General features: G+C 38.9%; 3 protein-coding genes across 4 annotated transcripts; 1 reads left to right on the forward strand and 2 right to left on the reverse strand.

Moving 5' to 3' along the window:
* Nucleotides 1-4,081: 4,081 nt before the first annotated feature.
* LOC103463187 (uncharacterized) lies at nucleotides 4,082-6,580 on the reverse strand. Of its 2 annotated transcripts, none has more exons than XM_008406406.3 (2): nucleotides 6,429-6,580; nucleotides 4,082-5,559 (listed from the first exon to the last, which is right to left on the reverse strand). In XM_008406406.3, the coding sequence occupies exon 2, from the start codon at nucleotides 5,542-5,544 to the stop codon at nucleotides 4,399-4,401; it is 1,146 nt and encodes a 381-aa protein (XP_008404628.1). In that variant the 5' UTR covers nucleotides 5,545-5,559; nucleotides 6,429-6,580; the 3' UTR covers nucleotides 4,082-4,398. The 2 variants fall into 2 exon arrangements, with proteins under 2 accessions (XP_008404628.1, XP_008404627.1); XM_008406405.3 differs by having other exon boundaries at nucleotides 6,201-6,574.
* A 1,799-nt stretch (nucleotides 6,581-8,379) lies between these two features.
* LOC103463188 (uncharacterized) lies at nucleotides 8,380-12,475 on the reverse strand. The gene is made up of 2 exons (XM_017304309.2): nucleotides 12,032-12,475; nucleotides 8,380-10,455 (listed from the first exon to the last, which is right to left on the reverse strand). The coding sequence occupies exon 2, from the start codon at nucleotides 10,438-10,440 to the stop codon at nucleotides 9,226-9,228; it is 1,215 nt and encodes a 404-aa protein (XP_017159798.1). The 5' UTR covers nucleotides 10,441-10,455; nucleotides 12,032-12,475; the 3' UTR covers nucleotides 8,380-9,225.
* A 1,354-nt stretch (nucleotides 12,476-13,829) lies between these two features.
* On the forward strand, nucleotides 13,830-17,307 carry LOC103463185 (uncharacterized). The gene has a single exon (XM_017304300.2). The coding sequence runs from the start codon at nucleotides 15,555-15,557 to the stop codon at nucleotides 17,166-17,168; it is 1,614 nt and encodes a 537-aa protein (XP_017159789.1). The 5' UTR covers nucleotides 13,830-15,554; the 3' UTR covers nucleotides 17,169-17,307.
* The last annotated feature ends 5,537 nt before the right edge of the window (nucleotides 17,308-22,844 follow it).

Raw genomic sequence — 22,844 nt, forward strand, 5'->3', positions numbered from 1 at the left:
TGGTTTGAGAGCATCCCTCCCTTCTGGTGCCTACGAGCTGATTTTAGGGTTGTCCCCAAAACAGGCACAGAAAATCTTGTGGCCACATCTCCGATAAGCCGCATTGACAGTGGAGTTGGGGGCGATGTTCTATCCACTCTCTCCAAAATGTGTTCAAGTTCTTCCAGAGGTGAAATTTGAAGCTCTGTTTCACAGATGACTCTGCCAGGATCCTCACAACACTTTTGGGCCTCTCTGGTTTGACTGGAAGTTGGCTGATGATTGGGGAGGATACCAACCAGGGAGTGGTCAGTGGACAGCTCTGCCTGTCTTCACCCAAGAGTCCAAGACATACAGCCACAGATCAGATGGGAAACAACAAAGTCTACCATAGAAATGTGGCCATGGTGTCCTTGTGCTATGAGCACAAATGGACACCCGTATGCTTGAACAAGGTGTACATTATGGACAGTCCATGACGAGCACAGAAGTCACATAACAGTACACTACTCGGGTTTAGATCAGGGTGGCCGATCCTCTCAACCACAAGCCTCCAGGTCTCACTGTGAGGGCCCATGTGAGTGTTGAAATCCCCCAGCAGAAAGAGGAAGTCTCTTGGAGGGACGCTCTCCAGCACCCCTCCAACAGCTCCACAAAAGGTGCCCAATGCGAACTGTTACTTGTTGGCTTTTCTCCTTGGTAGGAGATTAGCCAACCTACTGCCCTGCTGGCGAAGCCACTCGGAAACTCGTGACCTTAAATTTCCGGCATTTCTGCTTTCAGAAGGGACGTCCTCAAAAGAAACATCCACTTCTTCAACATCATTGCTTTCATGATGTTGTGGCTCAATTTGAACAGGTTCTGAGCTTTCTTCAGAATCCATTTCTTCTGAGGTTGAACACTCAGAAATTCTCTCTAAAGGTGGCACGTAATTCTCCAAATTTAAATATCCCCGGATGGATGATCTCCTAGAGGAAACCAACCTCCTGTAATAATTTTTGAAGAATTCAATGTCATCTTCTGTGAGAATTTGTGAAGAAGATGGTTTTTCTGAAGAAGGCTCAGAAACTTCTTCAAAATGTGCCACAACATTATCAGCAGCTGTGTCAGAAGAAGGGATTTCCTTTGAGGCGACGTCCGTATCTGCAGCGTCCATGCCATCAAAATGGTCTGCGTAATTCTGAACTCCGTCTTCTGAGTTTCCATCAACAGAAGACGCCTCTTCTACCAATGGATCCTCATAGACCGGTTCTAAATTTAACGCATCTTCCTGGCCGTCACAGCTCGTTTCAACGGCCAGGTCCATTTCGTCAAGGGGAACATCGACACTTGTACAGACATCAGTGTCTGCGTCCCCTGGACAAGTTTCCAAATGGAGTCCACAGATGTTTTCCAAAGCCACAGGAGCTTCATCACTAAAAGTTTCCAAACTTGTCAAGACACCCGAAGTGCCACTGACAAGGCTGGCAGAAGCGTCCATGTCACTTTGGTCTTCATCTGCGTCCTCAGGGCGTGTTTCTAAGTCCAGTTCACATCTGGACACCGTGGCAAGATCCACGGTGTCTTCAGGGGTAAAATCAGGTAAAGGTGTCAATACCCCTGAAGCGGCACTGACACGGTTGGTGGAAGCGTCCATGTCATCCTTTTCTTCATCTGTGTCCTCAGAGCAAGTTTCCCAATTCATTGCACAGATGGTCTCCAAAGCCACGGCGTCTTCAGGGGTGAAACTTGTCAATCTTGTCACGACACCTGAAATGGCGCTGGTGATGTTGGCGGAAACGTCCGCGTGGCTTTGGTCCTCTGGAATTAACTCCTCAAACCCAAAATATCTCCACCTGATATCCTCGTCTCGGTCTTCGACAACTTCTTCCTTATGTTGACCTAGAAGTTTTTCCACTCCTTTAGAGGCTAAGTAGCCCAGGCCCCAACCGATCGATAGCATCATTTTTCAGTTGAAATGGTGTGAAATTCTCTTTACGTGGTTTCTAAGGCAGCTGGAGAGCAAACTGAAAATTCTTGTATTCCAAATGATAATAATAATCTTTTGAACCTTTATGACATCATAGATGAGAACATTGGAGGCATGATGATGTCAAACAATCTGTGACAGGTTCTTGTTTGTTTTAGTTGCTATGGAAACACAGAGTTATGTGTAAGGTGGGACTACTGTCAATAAAAAATGCATGGTAGACATTTAAATCCATGAATGCAAGTCAATAAATGTGCATAAATTTAAGTTTTGTATTTGTCCTGTTTTTCAACTCATACGTGTAAAAATCAAACAAATTAGTACAAGTGTTTTATAGAATATTTTTCCAGAAGTTAAACACATCAGTCACATTTAGAAACTGTCTCTAAGCCTCTGCTGGATCTATTTTGAACCGTCAGTGAGGAGGATCCCCTTAAACAGATCATATTTTGCCTTAATTGCTTGTTTTGTTCATAGGGAAAATATTTAACATCTAACAATTAGATTTTTTTTTTACATTTGAATCAGTGACAAGGATGATGCACCAAGCAGATCAGCCAATTAATTTTATGTGTAATCTCACCTTCTTTATTTATTTTTGTACCTTTTCTCATTCTCTAACCTCTCAGCCTCTTCACTGTGTGTTTATGAATCGCCCCTCTGTGAGATCTCCTGTTTACTCTTAGCACCGCAGCATAAAGTGACAGTCCACCCAAAACATTTTGCTTCTCTGATTGCAGGACCAGTTAATGTTGTTCTGTCAGTTTAGTTGAGTTTTGTTGCCTCTCCTAGTCATTTTTGAGTAAATGAGGTTTTTTCCCTTGTTGCGTTATTAAGCATGTTGCAATAAAAAACCATAATAAAAGTAGCAGGGAGAACCTGATACCACAGTTATGAATAGTTCCCCATTCATTTCCATGAAGCATTTGGAACAAACAGCAAATACCTGCAGCGATGCTACAGCTGGGTTGATGTAAACATCCATACAGGTCAGCGTGTGTCCAGTTTGAGTGAAAAGAGGCGCGTGGGATCCGTGCTGAGGTCAACTCAATCCAGCTACGGCAACACGCAGAGGCAACGCGCCGCAGAGGCAACGCGCCGCAGAGGCAACGCGCCGCAGAGGCAACGCGCAGCAGAGGCAACACGCCGCAGAGGCAACACGCCGCAGAGGCAACACGCCGCAGAGGCAACACACAGAGGCAACACGCCGCAGAGGCAACGCGCAGAGGCACTAACTTGTTACTAATATTGCAATTTATTGGGATGCACCTGTAGTGATTGTCAAGGTAAAGTTTAGTACAGGGGTGTCAAACTCCAGTCCTGAAGGGCCGCTGTTCTGCAGTTTTTAGATGTGCCACAGGTACAAAACACCTGAATCAAATGGCTTAATTACCTCCTCAGTTCTCCAGAGCCTTGCTAATGACCTAATTATTCTATTCAGGTGTGGTGCAGCAGAGGCACTTCTAAAAGTTGCAGGACACCGGCCCTGGAGGACTGGAGTTTGACACCCCTGGTTTAGTATATCAGCATCTTGCTCTGCCTGTTCTGCAGTTCCAGTCGTTGTTGCTGAACAGTTCAGTGGTCCAGAGTGATACGTGGTGCAGGTGAAGATTTAAGAGCTTCTGCTACGTGGTGCAGGTGAGGATTTAAGAGCTTCTGCTACGTGGTGCAGGTGAGGATTTAAGAGCTTCTGCTACGTGGTGCAGGTGAGGATTTAAGAGCTTCTACTACGTGGTGCAGGTGAGTCCCCGCACCATGGCAGGCTATGGAGCACACAGCAGAGATGCTCTTCCAGACCCTCACAGACGGTCAGAGCTGGCTGGAGGTTTTCTGCTGGAGAGGAAATGGGTTGAGAGTGGAAAAGGTTGTTGTAAAGTGCAAACCTGACTGTGAGGCAATTCATTCTGCCTGCATATTGTGTGCAGTCATGTAAAATGAGTGTTATTTTTTTGGAATTGTGGAAGATTTTAGCTGTATAGCATGTATTCACTTTAGGATAGGCACAGCTGTGTGTGTGGGAAAGACAAAAATATATAAAAACAGATATGCCTATCTCAGCATTGTTAAATTATGTGTGTGTGTGTGTGTGTGTCTCTGCAGATTGAGTACAAGTCAGAGCTTGGACAGCAGCTCTACCTGACTGCAAGTTCTTTAGTAGGCGGAGTGTGTATCATCTCTCTGGTAGCTCTGGCTATCGAAGTATGTATGTATGCATACATACATACATATATATAGATATCAGAATAAACATTGATCTGATTGTAGAAAATACATTCAGCAGCAGCCCTGATTAGTTTTTGTACATTTCCATCATGCTTTCTGATGTTAACTGCAGTCAGCAAAGTTTATTAGTACTAGTTCTGAGTTTCTGCTCTAAGTTATCTTCAGTCTGCCTAACCCATGACATGTTCTCTGGTGGAGCTAGCAGACATTTAAACTTTTAGCAGCAGCTATGATTTCCTGCCAATCTCACCTGTGTGACTTTTAAGGTGACAAACTAAACTTTTTCTCAATCTGAAAGATTTATCACATAGTTCACAAGAATATGGTTTCTCACCGGTATGAATTCTCATATGGCAGATCAGAGCACGATGCTGTACAAAACGTTTATTACAGCATTCACAACTAAACAGTTTCTCCGCTCTGTGAGTTCTCAGGTGATCGGCCAAATTAACCTTCTGTATGAACGATTTACCGCACAGTTTGCAAGGATGTGGCTTCTCACCTGTGTGAATTTTAAGGTGATCAGCTAAATGACTGTTGCGTCTGAAGAGTTTATCACACAACTCACAATGAAATGGTCTTTCATCTGTGTGAGTTCTTTGGTGACAAGTTAAAATACTTCTGGTGCTAAAAGCTCTATCACACATGTCACATGGAAATGGTTTTTCACCAGTGTGTGTTCTGAGGTGGCGTATTAAATTACTTCTTGTGCTAAAAGATTTATCACACATGTCACAAGGATGTGGCTTCTCCCCTGTGTGAGTTCTGAGGTGAGCAGTTAAGTAGTAAGGCTTAGTGAAACGTTTACCACATACGCCACACAGGGCCAAATCGGATTTTTGCCTTTCTAGTTCTGAATTGTCCCTCTGATTTCTGGAGTCGAGAGGTTTCTGCTCTGGCTGCAGATCTTCATCTCTACTGGATCCTGAGTGGTTCTGGTTGCTTCCTTGGTTCTCATCTTCAGCCTGGACTCCAGAGAGGAGCTGCTTCCTGTCTGTTTGCTCAGTAGTTGGAAACACCATAATGGTTTCAGGCTCCTGCTTCACCGTAAGATGATCTTCATCCTGATCCTCCTCTTCCTCTTTAATCTTCACAGGTTCTGATTCTTCTGGTTCCTTTTTAATCTCTACAGGTTCTGGTTCCTGCTTCGTCTCCATCCTCTGCTCCAGTTCTGGGTCATTGTGGAATAATTCCTCATCAGCAGCAGTCACCATTGAGGCGCTGCTCTCCTGTTTCACTAAAAGCTGCCCTGCATCCTGAAAGACCCACAGCTGAATTTGTTCTACTTTGATTGGCTGAGGTTCTGGTTCCTCCTGCTCCTCTTTTATCCGCCTCCGATCGTCAACCAGAACATCTGAAGTAGCAACAGACATGATGCTGCGTAAGACCTGAGGGAAGAACAGTAGAACATTAATGCAAATGTTTAAAGTTCATTTAATACAATCTAGACTTTAAGGATTAATATTTTACTAATGTTCTCTACTGTAACATAAAAAAGTTGCTTTTAAGGATAATATTGTAAACATAGGCAAAATATCTCTCAATTAAACATTTAGGTCTCAGGAGCCTCTGGGTAAATGTAATCAGAAACCGAGGCAGCATAGTAAACATCGTGTTCTTTGAGTGATTAACAGACTGAAGTTCGGTATAAAACCCATTCAGACCGGATGGAATCACTTCAGAATCCACAATGTTTTAACCCTAATCCTAACCCGTGAAACACGAGTCTTTAACCAGTCCTCCATGTTTACACGTCATCCAGCCACCTGTCTGATTTTACAGCCACAGTGACGTCAGGAAACCCGGAGGGTCATAAGTCACGAACACTGGACTCTTCCGGTGCTGCAGCCCTGCGCTGCGTTTCACACAAAGAAAACTACAAACATGAAGACATTCAGCCCCAAGAAACAACCGCTAAAAACACTCAGGTCAAAAACACAAAGAGTGATGAACAAAGCAAACCAAATCACACACATGTCCTGATTCCTCCGCGGTATCAGCTAGTTCCCTGAACACACAGTGAACGTACCGGGAGGTTTTCCAGCTGATATCCGACAGTCTGAGCTGATGATCGATATCCTCCAAATTATGACATCAGCCCGTTATATCGCTTTATCAGGACACTCACTGACGCTTTACATGAAATCGGGCATTTCCATTGAAGTGAATGATGTTCAGTATTTCTCCCGCAGCAGCAGTTAGACTCTGATTAATTCTCTCATGATGAAAAGAAGATATTGTTTATGCAGACACTCACATGTTCAGCTCACGCAGCAAAAAACCTCTTCTAACCAAAGATACACAGAATGAATCCTGGAAGCTAACGCCGCTAGCGCCTTCTGGTTTACTTCCGCCGGAAGTCTCACATGGAGATTTGCACTAGAAACAGTTCCCCCCCCCCCCTTCAGTTCCGCCTCCGGCTCTAAACATTTTGGGTTTTCATCCGATGATTTATTCTATTTAATTTAGGAAATGAGCCAAACATGCAAACAGTATTTCTTACATAAAATTAAATGATTTATTTTTTACAGGGACAGCACACATTAATTACATTTCTGAAAAAAATGCCAGTTAGCCAGAAGGCTATTTTTCATCTGCAGACAAATGGTAAAATCCCCTTAAAAGAATAAAAGTAAAATTACATATTTAAATGAACAAAATAACAATTACAATACATTTAGTAAAAAAACACTTTACTATTTAGCACTTTAGAGCTAAAATACATAGAGCAACTATCAGACAAACAGACATAAACAATAAATATACATACGACAGCAGAGCAGGTCTAATTATACAATAAACTATTTTACTGTATCATAAATGTGCTATACTTATTTAAAATGTTGTTGATGTTGATGACGGGAACGAGGTTCCATTCAGTAGCAGGTCAAACATAAAAGGCTGCTTTGCCAAAAGCACTTTTCCTAAAAATAAAAATACAATAAAAATAATAGTCTCCCCTCACTGCAAAAATGAAACCTTGGTAATAAATACAATGGATTACAGCCATTGTATTTATTTTGAATAAAACTTTTAAATATGTATATTGAAATTGTTATTTAAAAAATACCATAATGTGGAATTCATTATGTCATCCATAAATATAACATAAAAATGTAAAAGAATGACTGAATGACTTCCAGAAAAAAGGGGAGACATTAAGTTTGGTTGAGCAAAATACTATTTATCTAAAAAGTTTTTCATGTATGAACACAGAAAATGTGAAAAAGTTTGTCTAAATTCATCTTGTAATCATCCATCGTCTGTCTGCTCATCCTTACAGAGGAGCTCGTTTATCTCCACTGTTCTCTGGGCAGGAGGTGAGATGCACCATGGACATCTTTCCAGTCCATCGCATAGAGTAACATAGAGACGCAGGAAAAGAAACCATGACACCCTCTCACCTATCCATGAGAATTATGCAGATAGTTGAGTTTTATTTGCATAAACACATCACCATGTGGTGGATACAGCTATCCGTTGTGTCGGATTTCTGTATAAATCAAAAACAACCACAAAGAAACTTAGTTTGGCCTTTTCTTCAGAAAGTGGGACTCGATGCGTGACGGCTGCAGACTGATGCTCTGGGTTTTCCAGCTGTTATTCAGCAGTCAGAGCTGAAGACTGATCTCCTAATGGAAAACGTTTTTAAATATTTCTCCAACAGCAGCAGTTAATCGCTCTCTGATGATTAACCGAAGATATTGTTACTGCAGACGCTGAAATATTCAGGTCACACAGCAAAAACCATTTAGAACCGAAGGTAAGAAGAAGGATGCCTGGAGGCCTCAGCAAGGTTTCTGATCTTCTTCTTCATGTAGCAGGTAGTGAAGGTTGGCAAAGAGATAAATGGTACATTACCGCCACAAACTGGCAACGAGTGTCGACTAAACATATCATTTAAAAATAGATAAATAATACATTTAAAAATGTAATAAGGGACTAAAACCTCTTATTTCAAGAATCGGTTGGATGTTTTAGAACCTTTTTTTCCTTCTCTTTTTTTTTTTGTATTGTTCCTTTAACTTGTTTGACACTTTTAATTTCTAATCTTCTGAAATTTTGATCACAATTAAAGTTTCTCCTCCGACTCCAAATACTTTTTCTCCAAATTGAGTCCTGCTCCACACATGAAAATATTTTCTGCCAACTGAATCAACCAACTTTAAGACTGACTTCAGGCTACAAACTAACAAACTACAGTCACGTCCAGCTGAAAATCCATGTTTATTACTGGATTAAGAAGTTCTTAAATTCTGCAAAAAAATCCATAATACAAGAAGCATACATTCATCACATATTAATGTTTATCTCTAATTAAGTGCGTTACAATCTGCAACAAAGGAAAGATGGAAAGCAGTGATAAATTAGAATCAGTGTCTCTGGGATTTTACAATTGTTTTTGTAAATTTTTGCAATAAAGATCACTAATTTTGGAAATATTTGTAAGACCTGTTGCTGTAGTTTTTCCTCACTAGAAGAAAAAAAGTGAAAAAAAAAAAGCAGATTGGACACAAATATTTTTACTCTAAAGAAATTCAGCTTGATTTTAAGTCCCAAATAAACATGAAGCATGAAAAAGGGAGGCAGGTGAGGATGAAAACTAAACATTATACATCTTCATCAAAATCACAAAATATTGTAATAAAAACTAAAATAAATCTATTTTCCAGTTTATATTAATAAAAGAAATGGGATTTTAACCTTGATTTAGAAAAGCTGTTCCAAAATTTGATAAATCATGAAGTGTTTATCTACAGTGTGAGTGATGTGCTCTACTGTCAGTTTTGATGAAAAACCAGTTTCACCAGGTTCTTCCTAAGGCTTTGAAAACAGCCACAGCTCAGAAATGTTCCCACTGCGGAAAGAATCACGGATCACTTTGTTCTAACATTATTTTTACACTATATACATGGATCCAATCAGATTCGACGTCTGTTCACTTTTCCTCACATTATTCTATAGCTGCTAATTCCTTCACAAGCAAACAGAGGAGTAATGGGGTGGACACTTTTAGCAGAGTTAGCAAGTACTAGCTGTTTAGCAGCAGCTAGCTAAGGTTTTTTGTCAGTCTCGTCTGTATGAGTTTTAAGGTGAAGAACTAAACTTTTTCTCCATCTGAAAGTTTGATCACACTGCTTACAAGAATATGGTTTCTCACCTGTGTGAATTCTCATATGGCAGGTCAGATCACTATGATGTATGAAAGATTTATCACAGGACCCACAACTAAACGGTCTCTCCCGGGTGTGAGTTCTCAGGTGATCGTCTAAACAGGCTTTCTGTGTGAAAGATCTGTCACACAGTTCACAGAGGTATGGCTTCTCCCCTGTGTGAGTTCTGAGGTGACGCAACAAGTTACTACCATGTTTAAAAGATCTATCGCAAAGTTCACAATGATATGGCTGTTCGCCTGTGTGAGTTCTGAGATGAGATAATAAATTACTTCTCTTTGTAAAAGATTTATCACACATATTACAAGGCAGCTGCTTTTCACCTGTGTGAGTTCGGAGGTGAGAAGCTAAATGACTGCTCCGTTTGAACGACTTTTCACAAATCTCACAAGGAAATAGTTTCTGCACAGGTCCGTCTGAGTGGTTCCTCATGTGAACCGTCAGGTACGACCGCCTGGTAAAATATTTATCACATATTTTACAATACGGCTTATCCTTCATGTGGGTTTTCAAGTGAGCAGTTAAGTAGTAGGGCTTAGTGAAACGTTTACCACAAATGTTACACTGGTGAAAATCTGATTTTTGCCCTTGTAGTTCTGAAATGTCCACACCGTCGTCGTGATTTCTACTGGATCCTGAGTTGTTCTGGTTGCTTCCATCTTCAGGCTGGTTCTTGTCTGGTTCTGGTTCCCTGTTGTGATTTTGATCATTAGTTGGAGTCACCATAAAGGACTCAGGCTCCTCCTTCACTACAAGATGATATTTAACCTGACTGCAATCCTCCTCTTTGATCTTCACAGGTTCTGGATCTTCTGGTTCCTTTTTAATCTCTACAGGTTCTGGTTCCTCTTTTGTCTCCATCACCTGCTCCGGTTCTGGTTGTTTGTGGTACATTTCCTCATAAACACGAGTTGGTGTAGAGGTGCTGGTCTCCCGCTTCAAGATGAGCCGTCCGTCATCCTGAACGACCCACAGCTGGATTTTTTCTGCTTTATTTGGCCGTGGTTCTGGTTCTGGTTCTGGTTCCTCCTCTTTGATCCGTCTCTCTTTGTTAATGAGAAGATCATCAACCGGAACCTCTGAAGTAACAGACATGATGCCGTGGAAAACCTGAGGGAAGAACAGCAGAACATTAGTAATGACATTTCTGCAAAAACCCAACAGATGAAGTCTGCAAAGAATTTCAGGGTATAAATATCCTAAAACTCTTGACTATAAAACAGCTTTTAAAGATAAACATGTAAAACTAGCTTGATTCAAATTGTGCGGTTCAGAAGCTTCTGGGTAAGGTTGAAAAATTTGTCAAAAACTTTCACATTTAGAAAGTTTCTATGTTATTAAAGAAAAGTGGTGGAGATTAAACTGCAGCTTAAAAACACTGAAAGCAGGCACGACTTATTGTCAGAAAAACCTATTTAAATATCAATATGAAAATATATCTTACATCTATCTTGACAAACAATAGATTTGAAAATATACAAAAGGAAAAGAAGCAAAGAAAATATGAACATTGCTGAACATTTTCTACCATTCAGCAGAGGAATTGTCTTATTTTTTAGAGCAATAATTATGTTTCCATTAAGAGTTATTATTGTTGACAATATTTATGCACCAATAATAGGGTCTTAAAAAGATAAAGACCAAAAAATACATCTAAAATAAATTATTTTTTGCACCTCAGTTAATCCCTTCTTCTCCGAACAGGCAGTAAGTCTTGAAACAAACGATATAATGCTGGTCACATTTAAAAGAAAAATAAATGACAAGAAATGTCACCTGTAATATAATCTAAGCTGAATTAAGGATTTCTAGGATAAAGTTTTGTTGTGTTTTCCTAAATCCTACCATTTGGTTCAGTAAATCATTTTCTTCTGCTAAAACAGGAGAATTAGTTTTCTCATCTAGAATCATGTTTACTAAAACCAACAGACCCCCTGAAACACGAATCTTTTGTCAGTCCTCCATGTTTACACGTCATCCAGCCCGTCTGATTTTACAGCCACAGTGACGTCAGAGGAGGATCATAAGTCAAAACACTGGACACTTCCGGCGCTGTCAAAAAAAAAAAAAACGCTCCATAATTTACTAAAGGCTTCTGTGGAAAATCTGGATTTGGTATCTGGCTGTGTAACAGACATAGACTATTTGTCATCAACTAAATTTAAAATGTGCATAGTCGGCAAAATTGTACTGCAAGACTCCACTAATAATATAATAAACAGCAATAAAGTATCAATATAAATATGGAAAGATTAATGGGAGCTTAGTAGTTTTATGGTATAAAGAAATGAAGGCTTCTTTTTAATGTAACAAAATAATTGTATAACTGTACGTTTTACTTACTCTGGTTATTTTTGATATTATTCGATTGGCTAGCTGAAATTATAAAATGTAGCACTGCGCTGTTTATACCATGAATACAGAAGGATCCTAACGAAGCTGTAGATTACACTCCTTCTGGAACTCTCTTCTGTTTCACATCACGAAAATAAACACATCAAGACCAAAATGCACTCCAACTCCTAACAAAACAGCCCGAAAACACAAACAGTGACGGATAAAGCAAACCATCGAGATGTAAACAAAACAAAAACATGTCCTGCGTCCTCCGCGGTGAGAACTAGTTCCCTGATAATATTCTCTGTATTTCGTGTTATTTTATTCAGAACCGTGCAGTTTAACATACCGGGAGGCTCCGAGATGACTTGGAGTTTCCAGTTGTATCCAGCAGTCTGAGCTGAGGATCGATATTGATGGATATTTCTCCGGCAGCAGCAGTTAGTCGATCTCTTATGAATTCTCTCAGATGATTAACCGAAGTTATTTTACTGTAGACACTGAAATATTAAGCCAACAAAGCAAAAATCGTTTTTTAACCGACGATAAACACAAAGAAACTTATAAGCTAACGCTGTTAGCGCATCGTGTTTTACTTCCGCCGGATGTCGTCTTCATCTACTTTTTAAAAAAACCTTTATTGAACAAAATGAACAAAACAGATTTTCCATTAAAGAACAGCACATAAAAAGCAAAGACAAGATATAATGTTTAAAGAATCCGTTGTGGAACAACAAAAAGATCAGTTTTAACTTATCAGTTTAATTTATTCCCTTCATTGGCTGCCTGTTTCTTTCAGAATTGTTTTTGAAATTTTGTTTTTATTGTAAAAGTCCATATGGTCTGGCACTGAGCTTTTACAGACGCACATCCCGAGTATGTCTCTAAGATCTCTGGATCAAAAACTTGGAAGTCCCGGTTCCTGATCAGGGCAAACAGAACTTCTGCAGTAGCAAATGTGCTCTGGTGTCCAGATTAGTTTGGATACACATGTACAGCGCTTTGTTTTTATGGAGGACCAAAACCAGCTTGATAAGAAATAAAAGAATATATACATAAAATAATAAATATATATCCGACATATAAATAAAATAATATATAAATAAAATGATAAATATATAAATGAAATAATATATATCCGACATAATAAGAAATAAAAGAAGGAATATATAAATAAAAGAAGAAATATATAAATAAAAGAAGAAATATATATTTTGATAAGAAATAAAAGCATAAATATACATTTAGTTCTTCCTTTTCCTCACACATGAGTTTCCGTCAAGAAAAATAATATTTTGCTTTGCCTTTTTTTGCTTCTCCCTTTTCTGCTTGCTGTTGTTATGTTGTTGTTATGCTAATGAGGAGCTGCCTTCTATGTCTACTATTGGCCAATAGAGCTTTGGGACCAACGTCACTGGGTCAGACGTTGTGGTGCGTTTAGGTGCAGTCGCTCAGGGCCATCTTTGCAGGCCACATTCAAAAAACAAACTTTATCCCGGTAGTTTTATTATGTTACCGACTGCAGTGAAGTGAACCTCCAAGCGCTTGAGGAGGGAACTTAGTACGACTGGTGGAAATTAGCGTTCATAAATCGGATCAACCTTAAGCTAAACGTCGCTTGTTCTGCGGATATAACGTCGCTTGTTCTGCGGATATTGGAAAATCCAATATCCAACTAGAAACTAACTTCACTGCAGTCGGTAACACAATAAAACCACCGGGATAAAGTTTGTTTTGGTCTGTGGCCTGCAAAGATGGCCCTGAGCGACTGCACCTAAACGCCTCACAACGTCTGACCCAGTGACGTTGGTCCCAAAGCTCTATTGGCCAATAGTAGACATAGAAGGCAGCTCCTCATTAGCATAACGATGCAGTAGAAATACAGCAAACGGAAAAACAGCGAGCAGAAAATGAAGAATTTCTTATCAAAATATATATTTATTATTTTACTTATATATTTCTTCTTTTATTTCTTATCATGTCTGATATATATTTATTATTTTATTTATATATTCATTATTTTGTCGGATATGTATTTATTCTTTTATTTCTTATTATGTCGGTTTTGGTCCTCCACAGTAAATAACATAAACAAGATTCGGAGGATAAAACTCAAATGTTGGGGGAGGAAGAAATATTGAACGAGTTTGTCACAGTAGAAACATTAAGCATTATGTCATCACAAACAATTTGGAGAAAAACAGAAAAAGGCGGAAACTAAACGGTTTGTCTGTTTCTGGGGTAGATCTTCGTGTGGGACTTCCGGCGGAAGTAAACAGCAAGGTGCTAGCAGCGTTAGCTTCTTGGTTTCTTTCTGTTTATAGTCGCTAAGAAGACGGTTTTCCTGTGTGAAAAGGACATTACTGTGCACACAGTAACGTCTTCGGTTCACCAGAGAGCGACTTAATGCCGCTACTGGAGAAATATTCAACAGCATCGTCCACTAGCAGGAAGAGATCGATAATTAGCTGAGACTGCAGGATAAAAGCTGGAAAACCCAAATCATCTGGGAACCTCCAGGTAGTGATTGCTAATCAAAGCTATTCTGATACTTTGCCACGTTGCTTAAATCATCTTCTAATTCATATTTAGATTATACAGGGCTATTTAGGTGACTTTAAATTGCTCTAGGGCGAAAGCTAGAACACCTTGTTTTAAATTGAGCTTAATTACATATCTGCTTAAGAAATATGCTTTGAAACACAAGTTAAAATAAGGAATTTTGACTGCTACCGCGGTTTTAGACAGGATATTCTGATCAGCCTTGTTTGTCCTCTCCTGAATAAAAAGCTGTTATTACATCCTAGATATTAGATTTAAGATGCTGACCCCATGTGAAGAGGAATGTTTTGGCGAAAGCTAAAATAAAACAATTAGTTTTACAGCTTTGCAGTGTGGATGTGAAAAAGCTAATATTTACAAATATGTAATAATTATATGTATTAATTGGACCAGCTTAAAACTGAAGTATTAACTTTAAAAAAATATGTATATATTTACATATTTGTTCAAACCATCATCATGTTGTGGCAATAAAATATGAGATTAACAATCTGAGAAGATCAAGCTCCACCACCGCCTCTTAATGTTTTACTGTTGTCTGACAAAATGCACCACTCCTGGTAACACACAGCCAATCAGAGCCAGGAGGAGTGGCTTAGAGCTGTCACTCATTCCAGTGTATGTGCTGCTAAATGTGCTAATGGCAGAAAAACAACTTAAGTTCCAGGAAAACTGTTTATCTGCTGCCAACATGCTAATGTTGTTGCTGTAGTTTCTGATGTCTTGTTTTCTCTCTTTCTGCAGGTGTAAAACCAGACTTCTAGAATATTTTTCCTTTATCCTTAGTTCCATCCTCTGTTCTTATCTTCTTTTGACTCTTAACTTTTTGTCTTGCTTCTCTTTCATTCTTCTTTTCCCTTTTCTTTACTGCAAATTCATAGTTTAGACTTCTACACCCCTTTGCTAGAGATTCAACCTCTTTATCTGCTGCATGTGTATCATGGTTCCTTCAGCTGTGCATGTTCTCAAAAAAGTCTGTTGAAGGGAATCCTATGAGTTTTTTTCACCCTAATCATACCTCATTTCACATAATTTTATGGTAAGCACTATAAGCAATGTGTTCATAACCAAGCTTAAAATCAAGTGTTCAAACACATACGGTAGATGGAAATTTTAACATGTTTTTTTCCCCTTATTTCAGAGTTGCTATTATTAGCAAGATGTTCTTGCTGATCAGACCAAAACAAAATGTCTATTCTGGACCTGAGGGGAACTAAATCTCTATAAACTGAAGGAAGAGCAGAAAACCTGGAACAAACACGAGTAAAAGAATCAGAACCTCTGCAGATTGTAAAGGTCGAAGATAAGACATGGATATCTTAGTTACAACAGGTTCTAGATCTTTTGAAAACAAAGAACCAGTAGAACCAGAATTGCAACAAATGAGGGGAAATGATTGTCAATCAGAATCTCAGCAACTAGTTAAGATTGAGGCTGAAGGCATCAGACTAGATGACAGCCAGGATGCACCAAAGCAGGAGACTGAGATCATAATGGTAACTGTTTCTGGATCTCTTGAAATCAAAGAAGAACCACTAGAATTAGAATTGGAACAAAGGAAGGAAGATGATTGTCTACCAGAATCTCAGCGATTGGTAAAGATTGAGGCTGAACGCATCAGTCAGGATATAAAACAGAATTTACCAAAGCATGAGTTTGATTCCATAATACTAAATGTTTCTGGATCTCTGGAAATCAAAAAAGAACCAGTGGAACTGGAATTGGATCTAATGAAAGGAGATGATTGTCAATTGGGATCTCAACAGATGGTAAAGGCTGAGGCTGAAGGCATCAGTCAGGATGACAACCAGGAGGTATTTAAGCAGGGGATTGGTACCGTAATGGTGGTTGATTCTGGATCTCTTCAACTCAGATTGGAACCAGGAGAACGAGATCCTGAACATTTGAAGGAAGAGGACGAAGGATCAGGACCTCAGCAGATGGGAAAGAAAGAGGCTGATAACATTGCCCAGGAAGTACTGAAGCAGGAGAATGATACCTTAACCGTAACGGTTTCTGGAGATGAATCAGAGTACCAACAACCTGAACTGAATGGAAAAAAAATCCTGTGTCAGAACATTGTTAAAGCAGAGCACCATCAGGATATAAAAACTGAGAAAGCTTCAAGATCCAGCAGAAATGAACAGCAACAGAAAAGAGCTCAGAAAAGCAGAAGTCAATGTGATGATAAAGAGAAAATGATGAATGACAAAGTAAAAAAATGCCAAAAATGTAGTGTTTGTGGTAGAAATTTTAACCGCAAAGAGCATTTAATGGTTCACATGCGAACTCACACAGGTGAGAAGCCTTTCTCATGTGTAGCCTGTAGGAGGAGCTTTAATCGCAAAAATAGTTTGAATATCCATATTAGAACTCACACAGGTGAGAAGCCTTTCTTGTGTCCAACATGTGGGAGGAGTTTTACTTCCAAAAGTAATTTGAATGGCCATGTCAGATCTCAAACAGGTGAGGAGCCGTTCACATGTAAATTCTGTGGAAAAGTTTTTTGTCTAAAACGTAGTTTGAGTAGGCACATGAAAAGTCATACAGTTGCCAAAAACCTTTCTTGTAAGAAGCAAAAGTTTAATTCTCAAGACCAAACTCCGCCTGAAGATGCTCTAACTCAAACAGATTTAATCTGTGAGAGCTGTGGAAAAGTCTTTATTTGTAAAACTACATTGACATGCCACATGAAAATTCATACAGGAGAAAAACCTTTCCCTTGTGTTACATGTGGAGAATCTTTCCAGGAAAGCTGCCTATTGACTAACCATACTAGGGTGCACAATGGAAAGAAACCATTTTGTTGCACTACATGTGGAAAATCTTTCACTAGAAGAACTCATTTGAATATCCACATGAGAATTCACACAGGTGAGAAGCCCTTTCATGTGGAAAGAGTTTTTCTGCACAAAATAGTTTGAAAAGACACACAAGATCTCACACAGGAGAGAGACCTTTCTCATGCTTAACCTGTGGAAAGAATTTCAGTCAAAGACGTTACTTATCTGCTCATTTGAAAACTCACACAGGGGAGAAGGCTTTCTCATGTTTGGTCTGTGGAAAAAGTTTTCATAAAAGACATAACTTATCTGCTCATGTGAAAGCTCATTCAGGAGAGAAGCCTTTCTCATGTATAACCTGTGGAAAATCTTTCAGTAGGAAAAATAGTTTGTGTCTTCACAAAAATATTCACACAAGTGAGAAGCCTTTCTCATGTATAATATGTGGAAAATCTTTATGTAGTTCTAATGGTTTGAAAATTCACATGAGAACTCACACAATTGAAAAACCTTTTTCATGCATTACCTGTGGAACAGGTTTTAAATGGAAAAGTAGCTTGTATATTCACATGAGAAGTCATACCGGTGAGAATCCTTTCACATGTCTAACTTGTGGAAAGGTTTTCACAAAAAAATATAGCTTGTATATCCACATGAGAACTCACACGGGTGAGAAACCTTTCTTATGTATAACTTGTGGAAAATCTTTCAGTAGAAGAAATAGTTTGAATAGACACATGAGAACTCACACAGTTGAGAAGCCTTTTTCATGTATTGACTGTGGAAAAGGTTTCAAATGGAGAAGTGGTTTGAGTTACCACATGAGAACACATGGAGGTGAAAAGCCCTTCATGTGTATAACCTGTGGAAAAGGCTTCACTGAAAAATATAATTTTGATATCCACATGAAAAGTCACACAGGTGAAAGGCCTTTCTCATGTCTAATCTGTGGGAAAACTTTTAGCAGGAAACATACTTTGAAAAGGCACATGAGAACTCATGTGAAAGTGCCTGTGTAATCTTTAATTTCCCCTTCTGTGACTTAAGGTAAAACTTTTACCCAAATAAGTAGCTTAAAATACCCTACTGAGAAAAAGTGAAGAAAACATCTGTCTAAAGAGAAGAGCTGAGTGGAGAAATTTAAAAGTGGGGCTGTTATCGGGTCTAAAAGGGAAATTGTCGCTGTTGTAAAATCTTTAAACCAAATTTTCATGCTGACTAATTTTTATAGTCATCCCAAATTGGACCCTTGTCTATTTGGGAGATGTCTGAGAACAGCTGACTTGTCAGGTTAAGCCTGAATAAACTGATCACAGCAGTGGGATGTTTGTCTAAAAGGCAATGGAAAGTTAAAACTGCTGCTGTCAAGTTATTTTCTATTTTCTTTGTTTTTGAGTTTTTGTAAAAGGTTTCTAAATCAGATGTGTCACCCTGGTGTGTTTTGTTTTAAATATTTAATATTAATGTTTAATCTTAATGTTTTTATTTTCATGTACATGTGTAGCTTATTAAGAATATAAACAATTGGAGAATGGAAAATATAAAAGTTTTTTTGTTCTTTTCATCAGGTTGTCAGTTTCTTTCATGAGTGTTAAGGAAGCATTAATGGCTAATTATGGGATGGTTTCTGATGAACTGTAGCAAATTACTACAATAAATATTTTTGCTTTGTTTTTCCACAGATTGTATTGAAATGATTCATTGTGTGAAATAATACAGGGATGCATTTAATTATCCTTAAACCAGAGATTTATTCTGTAACCTTGCAGAAAAAAAAAACAATGAAATTTCTGGGCTTCAAAAGTTGAAATTTTACTAGAATGGGAGAACTTATGAATGTTAGTGGGGATAAAACCAATTAGTGAGGATGAGAAATATGAATTGAATTTCTGCTTGGTGTGCAAGAATTAAAACTAAAAGCATGTATGCTTGGTTCATAGGGAATGGTTCAATTGAAAAAAGAAGCTTTCTTTTCAGTGAATATACTTCAAAAATATTTTTACACAAGCTTAATAGCTAACTCCAAAAGCCTTAAAAGAGTCTTCGAGAACAGTTCTTAAAAATGTAGTCAGTGTTTTCAGCAAAGTTGAGCTGACTGTCCAGGAATGACCCAAAGTACTTAAAATCTGCCACAGTTTAAACAGGTTGGCCATCGAGAGAAACTGGACTCACTTTCCCACCGGGAGGATTCCTCGGGGAAGACCCAGGACACGCTGGAGGGACGATGTCTCTCTATGGCCTGGGAACGCCTTGGGGTTCCCACGGAGGAGCTGGAAGAAGTGGCTGGGGAGGGAAGTCTGGGCCTCCCTTCTGAAGCTGCTGCCCCCGGGACCCGACCCCGGATAAGCGGCAGAAAATGGATGGATGGATGAAATGGGATATGTACAGTAAATTATTGTAATCGGAGTAGATCCACACGGAACCAGAGAACATGCTAATTTCCATCTCTAGGTTGGTGATCCCTCCATTCTGTTCAGTGAAGAGGAGGAGGAGGAAACTCCCACGTGCTCTGTCCAGTTGAGACCCACACAACAGAGAACCACGGAGAGCGCAGCAAACTCGGACAAGATCCAGATCTCCTCTGACTGAGGCAGCACCAGAAACCCAGGCTGGGCAGTGAAACACTGAAGAGGACGCAGATGCAGCCCCTGTTGTCAGCCGCTTTCAACCTAGGAGAACACCAGGACCACAGATGGATCTGATGTCCAGCCACAGTCCAAGAGAGCTGTTTTTGCTGTTTTTTGCAGCTGACAGTCAAGACCATCTGTGACAACACAAACAAATATGCTGCAAAAAATCAAACAAATGGAAAAAAATATAAATGGGCTGAAATAGACACAGAGGAGCTGTATAAGTTCTTTGGTCTCTTGATCTACATGTCCATGGTGCAACTACCAAGTGTCCAGGACTACTGGAGACAAAATCATTTTTGTCTGTTCCAACTCCAGCCAAGATAATGACAAGGGACAGGTTCAGGACCATTATGTGGAACTTACACCCAAGTGATGTTCTGTAATACTCAGTTTTCTGGTTGACGACTTTCCCAGCTGCTCCGTTCCTACTGTGTTACAAATTAAAGAGAAAAGTTCAATCAGACGCTAAATAGTGAAGCAACAAAAAAATGAAGGAGAATAAATCAGTGTAGCTGCCTTCTGCTACACCACAAAAGATCATATTGAGCTAAATTAGATAGAAACTGAACAGGACGGCTGCTGGACCAGATCCTTGTTTACGTTGTAAACATTGTTCTGCATGCTCCAGATCCATGTTTGTTTTGAAACACAATTGATCTTCGTACAGAATGACCCTTTATTTCTCCCTCAGTTGTAACATTTGTTTGCATCAACAACAAATCGATTAATGGATTTTATCAGAGGTTTGTTACCTTCCTGTCTCCTGTACATGGCAAAGATTTTTCAAATTAAAAAAATACATTTGATGTCAAAAATTATATTCCACATTTATTAAACAAAGCAGGTCTTTTTTTTAAATATCCCAAAATATCTAATAGTTATGATTCTACTCATCAAATATCTGAATAGTTTGTCATCCAAATTGCAAACACTGAAGCCAGTTCTGCTTGTAATTTTTGTATCGTCCAGCTGTTCTTCAGAATTTGTTTATCTGACTCTAATTTACCTGACATTGTGTTAATGCTGGTAATGTAATATAACAGCAGATTTTAATGTATATGTGAACATTGAAAGTAACAGCCTAAGTTAAATGTTTTCACCTAAACATTCCTGTCCAACACAGCTGCACCGATTGCAGTTTCCTGGCCGATCACCGATTACCGGCTTTTTGAAAAGCCAAACTTGAATTGGCAGCAATGGGGTGACTGTTGTTAACTGTGCAGACATGACCTGGTCGGCCGGTTTGTCAGCCCAGCCTCTCACAGGAGAAAAGAAAAGCACAGTGGTTGATTTTTAGGCCTTTGCTGAGGTTGATGACATCGGTGGATAAGATCGGCTCCACATGCATCAGTAAAAGAATTCAACAGCAAAAAACTTACTCTTAATAATTGTAGTCATTATTATTATTATTATTATTATTATTATTATTATTATTATTATTATTATTATTATTATTATTATTTTAAACTCTGTTACTTTGCAACAGGGACTTCTGGTGTGATTTAAATCATTATAAGGAGATTAGAATGACATCCAGATACTGGTTCACATATTGGCAACCAGCACTGAGCCGACTCCATCAGCTGGAGCCACGTCTCACACACACACACACACACACACACACACACACACACACAGGCCCTGGGACTAATGATAAATAAAGTGAGCCATGAACATGCACTCTGCATCTTACTCCACCATTTTCATTTTTGTATTTATTGATAAATAGCTCAGGTTTACTTTTAAACATGCTGAATTGAAACATTTACCATTTTAAACTGGTTTCTTCATTCCAAAAACAAAATTCCCTATTTTTCCAGAAATTTGTGGGGTTTTTTGTCTTATTTCTGCACTACTGCTCTGGTGAATTGGTCATAATTTTCAAGTCACATCACATGTAGTCAGCAATATTTTATCACTCAACTGTTATAAGAAAATATCCAAAATTTGAATACTTTTACATTCTGAATCTTCCTGTAGTATATTTATCATAGAAAATATTTTTTCCTAAATTCCTCCATGTGTCTTCTGTCATATTTAGGTGAGATCAATCCAGGCCTCCATATGTGCTATGATTAAAAATCACATAATTAAGGAATAAAAGTATTGATCTGCTGAAGCAGCGTAACGACAAAAGCCATGAATTAATGTTGTTTTTTTCTTAGTGTTGACATCAGATTTGGTGAAAAGAGTTTAGTTTTCCTTTACAGAGGCATAGTCACTATAAAATTAGGATTAAATTGAACTTATTTGTACGATCAAGTTTCTGTGTTCATATCTTAATAGTGTTTCTTTTTTCTCTCCTTCCTGTTCTCATCTTTCCTGCTCTCTTTTGAATATATCTTCCTTTATTTTGACTGCATTCTTTCTGCAAACATGAAAATTTGCTACATTGAGAGAAGTTTCTACTCTACCTGCAAACATTTTAGTCCAGGTGTTTTAGTTTAATGTCCATCTGATTTTGGTGTCTGAATTAACTGAATATGAACTAAGAAATATTAAAACATGGTTCCAAACAAGTAAATCTGTTAGTTTTAAGCAGGAGTGGCTACAATGACATGCTCTTGTGCTGAAACACATTTATATTGAAGAATCTATCAAAGCTTATCAAACCTCTAATAAACCTGTTGTGACTTATTAGACATTATTAAAGAATAAAGGTTGGATTAAACCTGCACTGGGTTTATTTCAAATGCAGTAAAAGGAAAAGAAAATGAAAGAGAAAAGAGAGAGAGGAAGACCAGGAGCGAAAATTTTAAAGGGCAAGAGGGAGAAAATATCAATAAGAATGGGAGTCCAACAGTAAAAAATAAAAGTTTTCTGGAAAAATGACAGTCAATGAAACCTTTTTAAAAAAAAAAATAAACTAAGCTTGTGGGCTGCACAGTGGTGCAGTTGGTAGAGCTGTTGCCTTGCAGCAAGAAGGTTCTGGGTTCGATTCCCGGTCTTTCTGCATGGAGTCTCCATGTTCTCCCTGTGCATGGTGGGTTTTCTCCAGGTACTCCGGTTTCCTCCCACAGTCCAAAAACATGACTGTCAGGTTAATTGGCCTCTCCAAATTGTCCCTAGGTGTGAGTGTGTGTGTGCATGGTTGTGTCTCTGTGTTGCCCTGCGACAGACTGGCGACCTGTCCAGGTGACCTGTCCAGGTGACCCCGCCTCTCACCCAGAACGTTAGCTGGAGA

The sequence above is a fragment of the Poecilia reticulata genome, chromosome 4, assembly GCF_904066995.2.
Source record: "Poecilia reticulata chromosome 4, P_reticulata-male-v2, whole genome shotgun sequence".
Taxonomy (NCBI): Eukaryota; Metazoa; Chordata; class Actinopteri; order Cyprinodontiformes; family Poeciliidae; genus Poecilia; species Poecilia reticulata.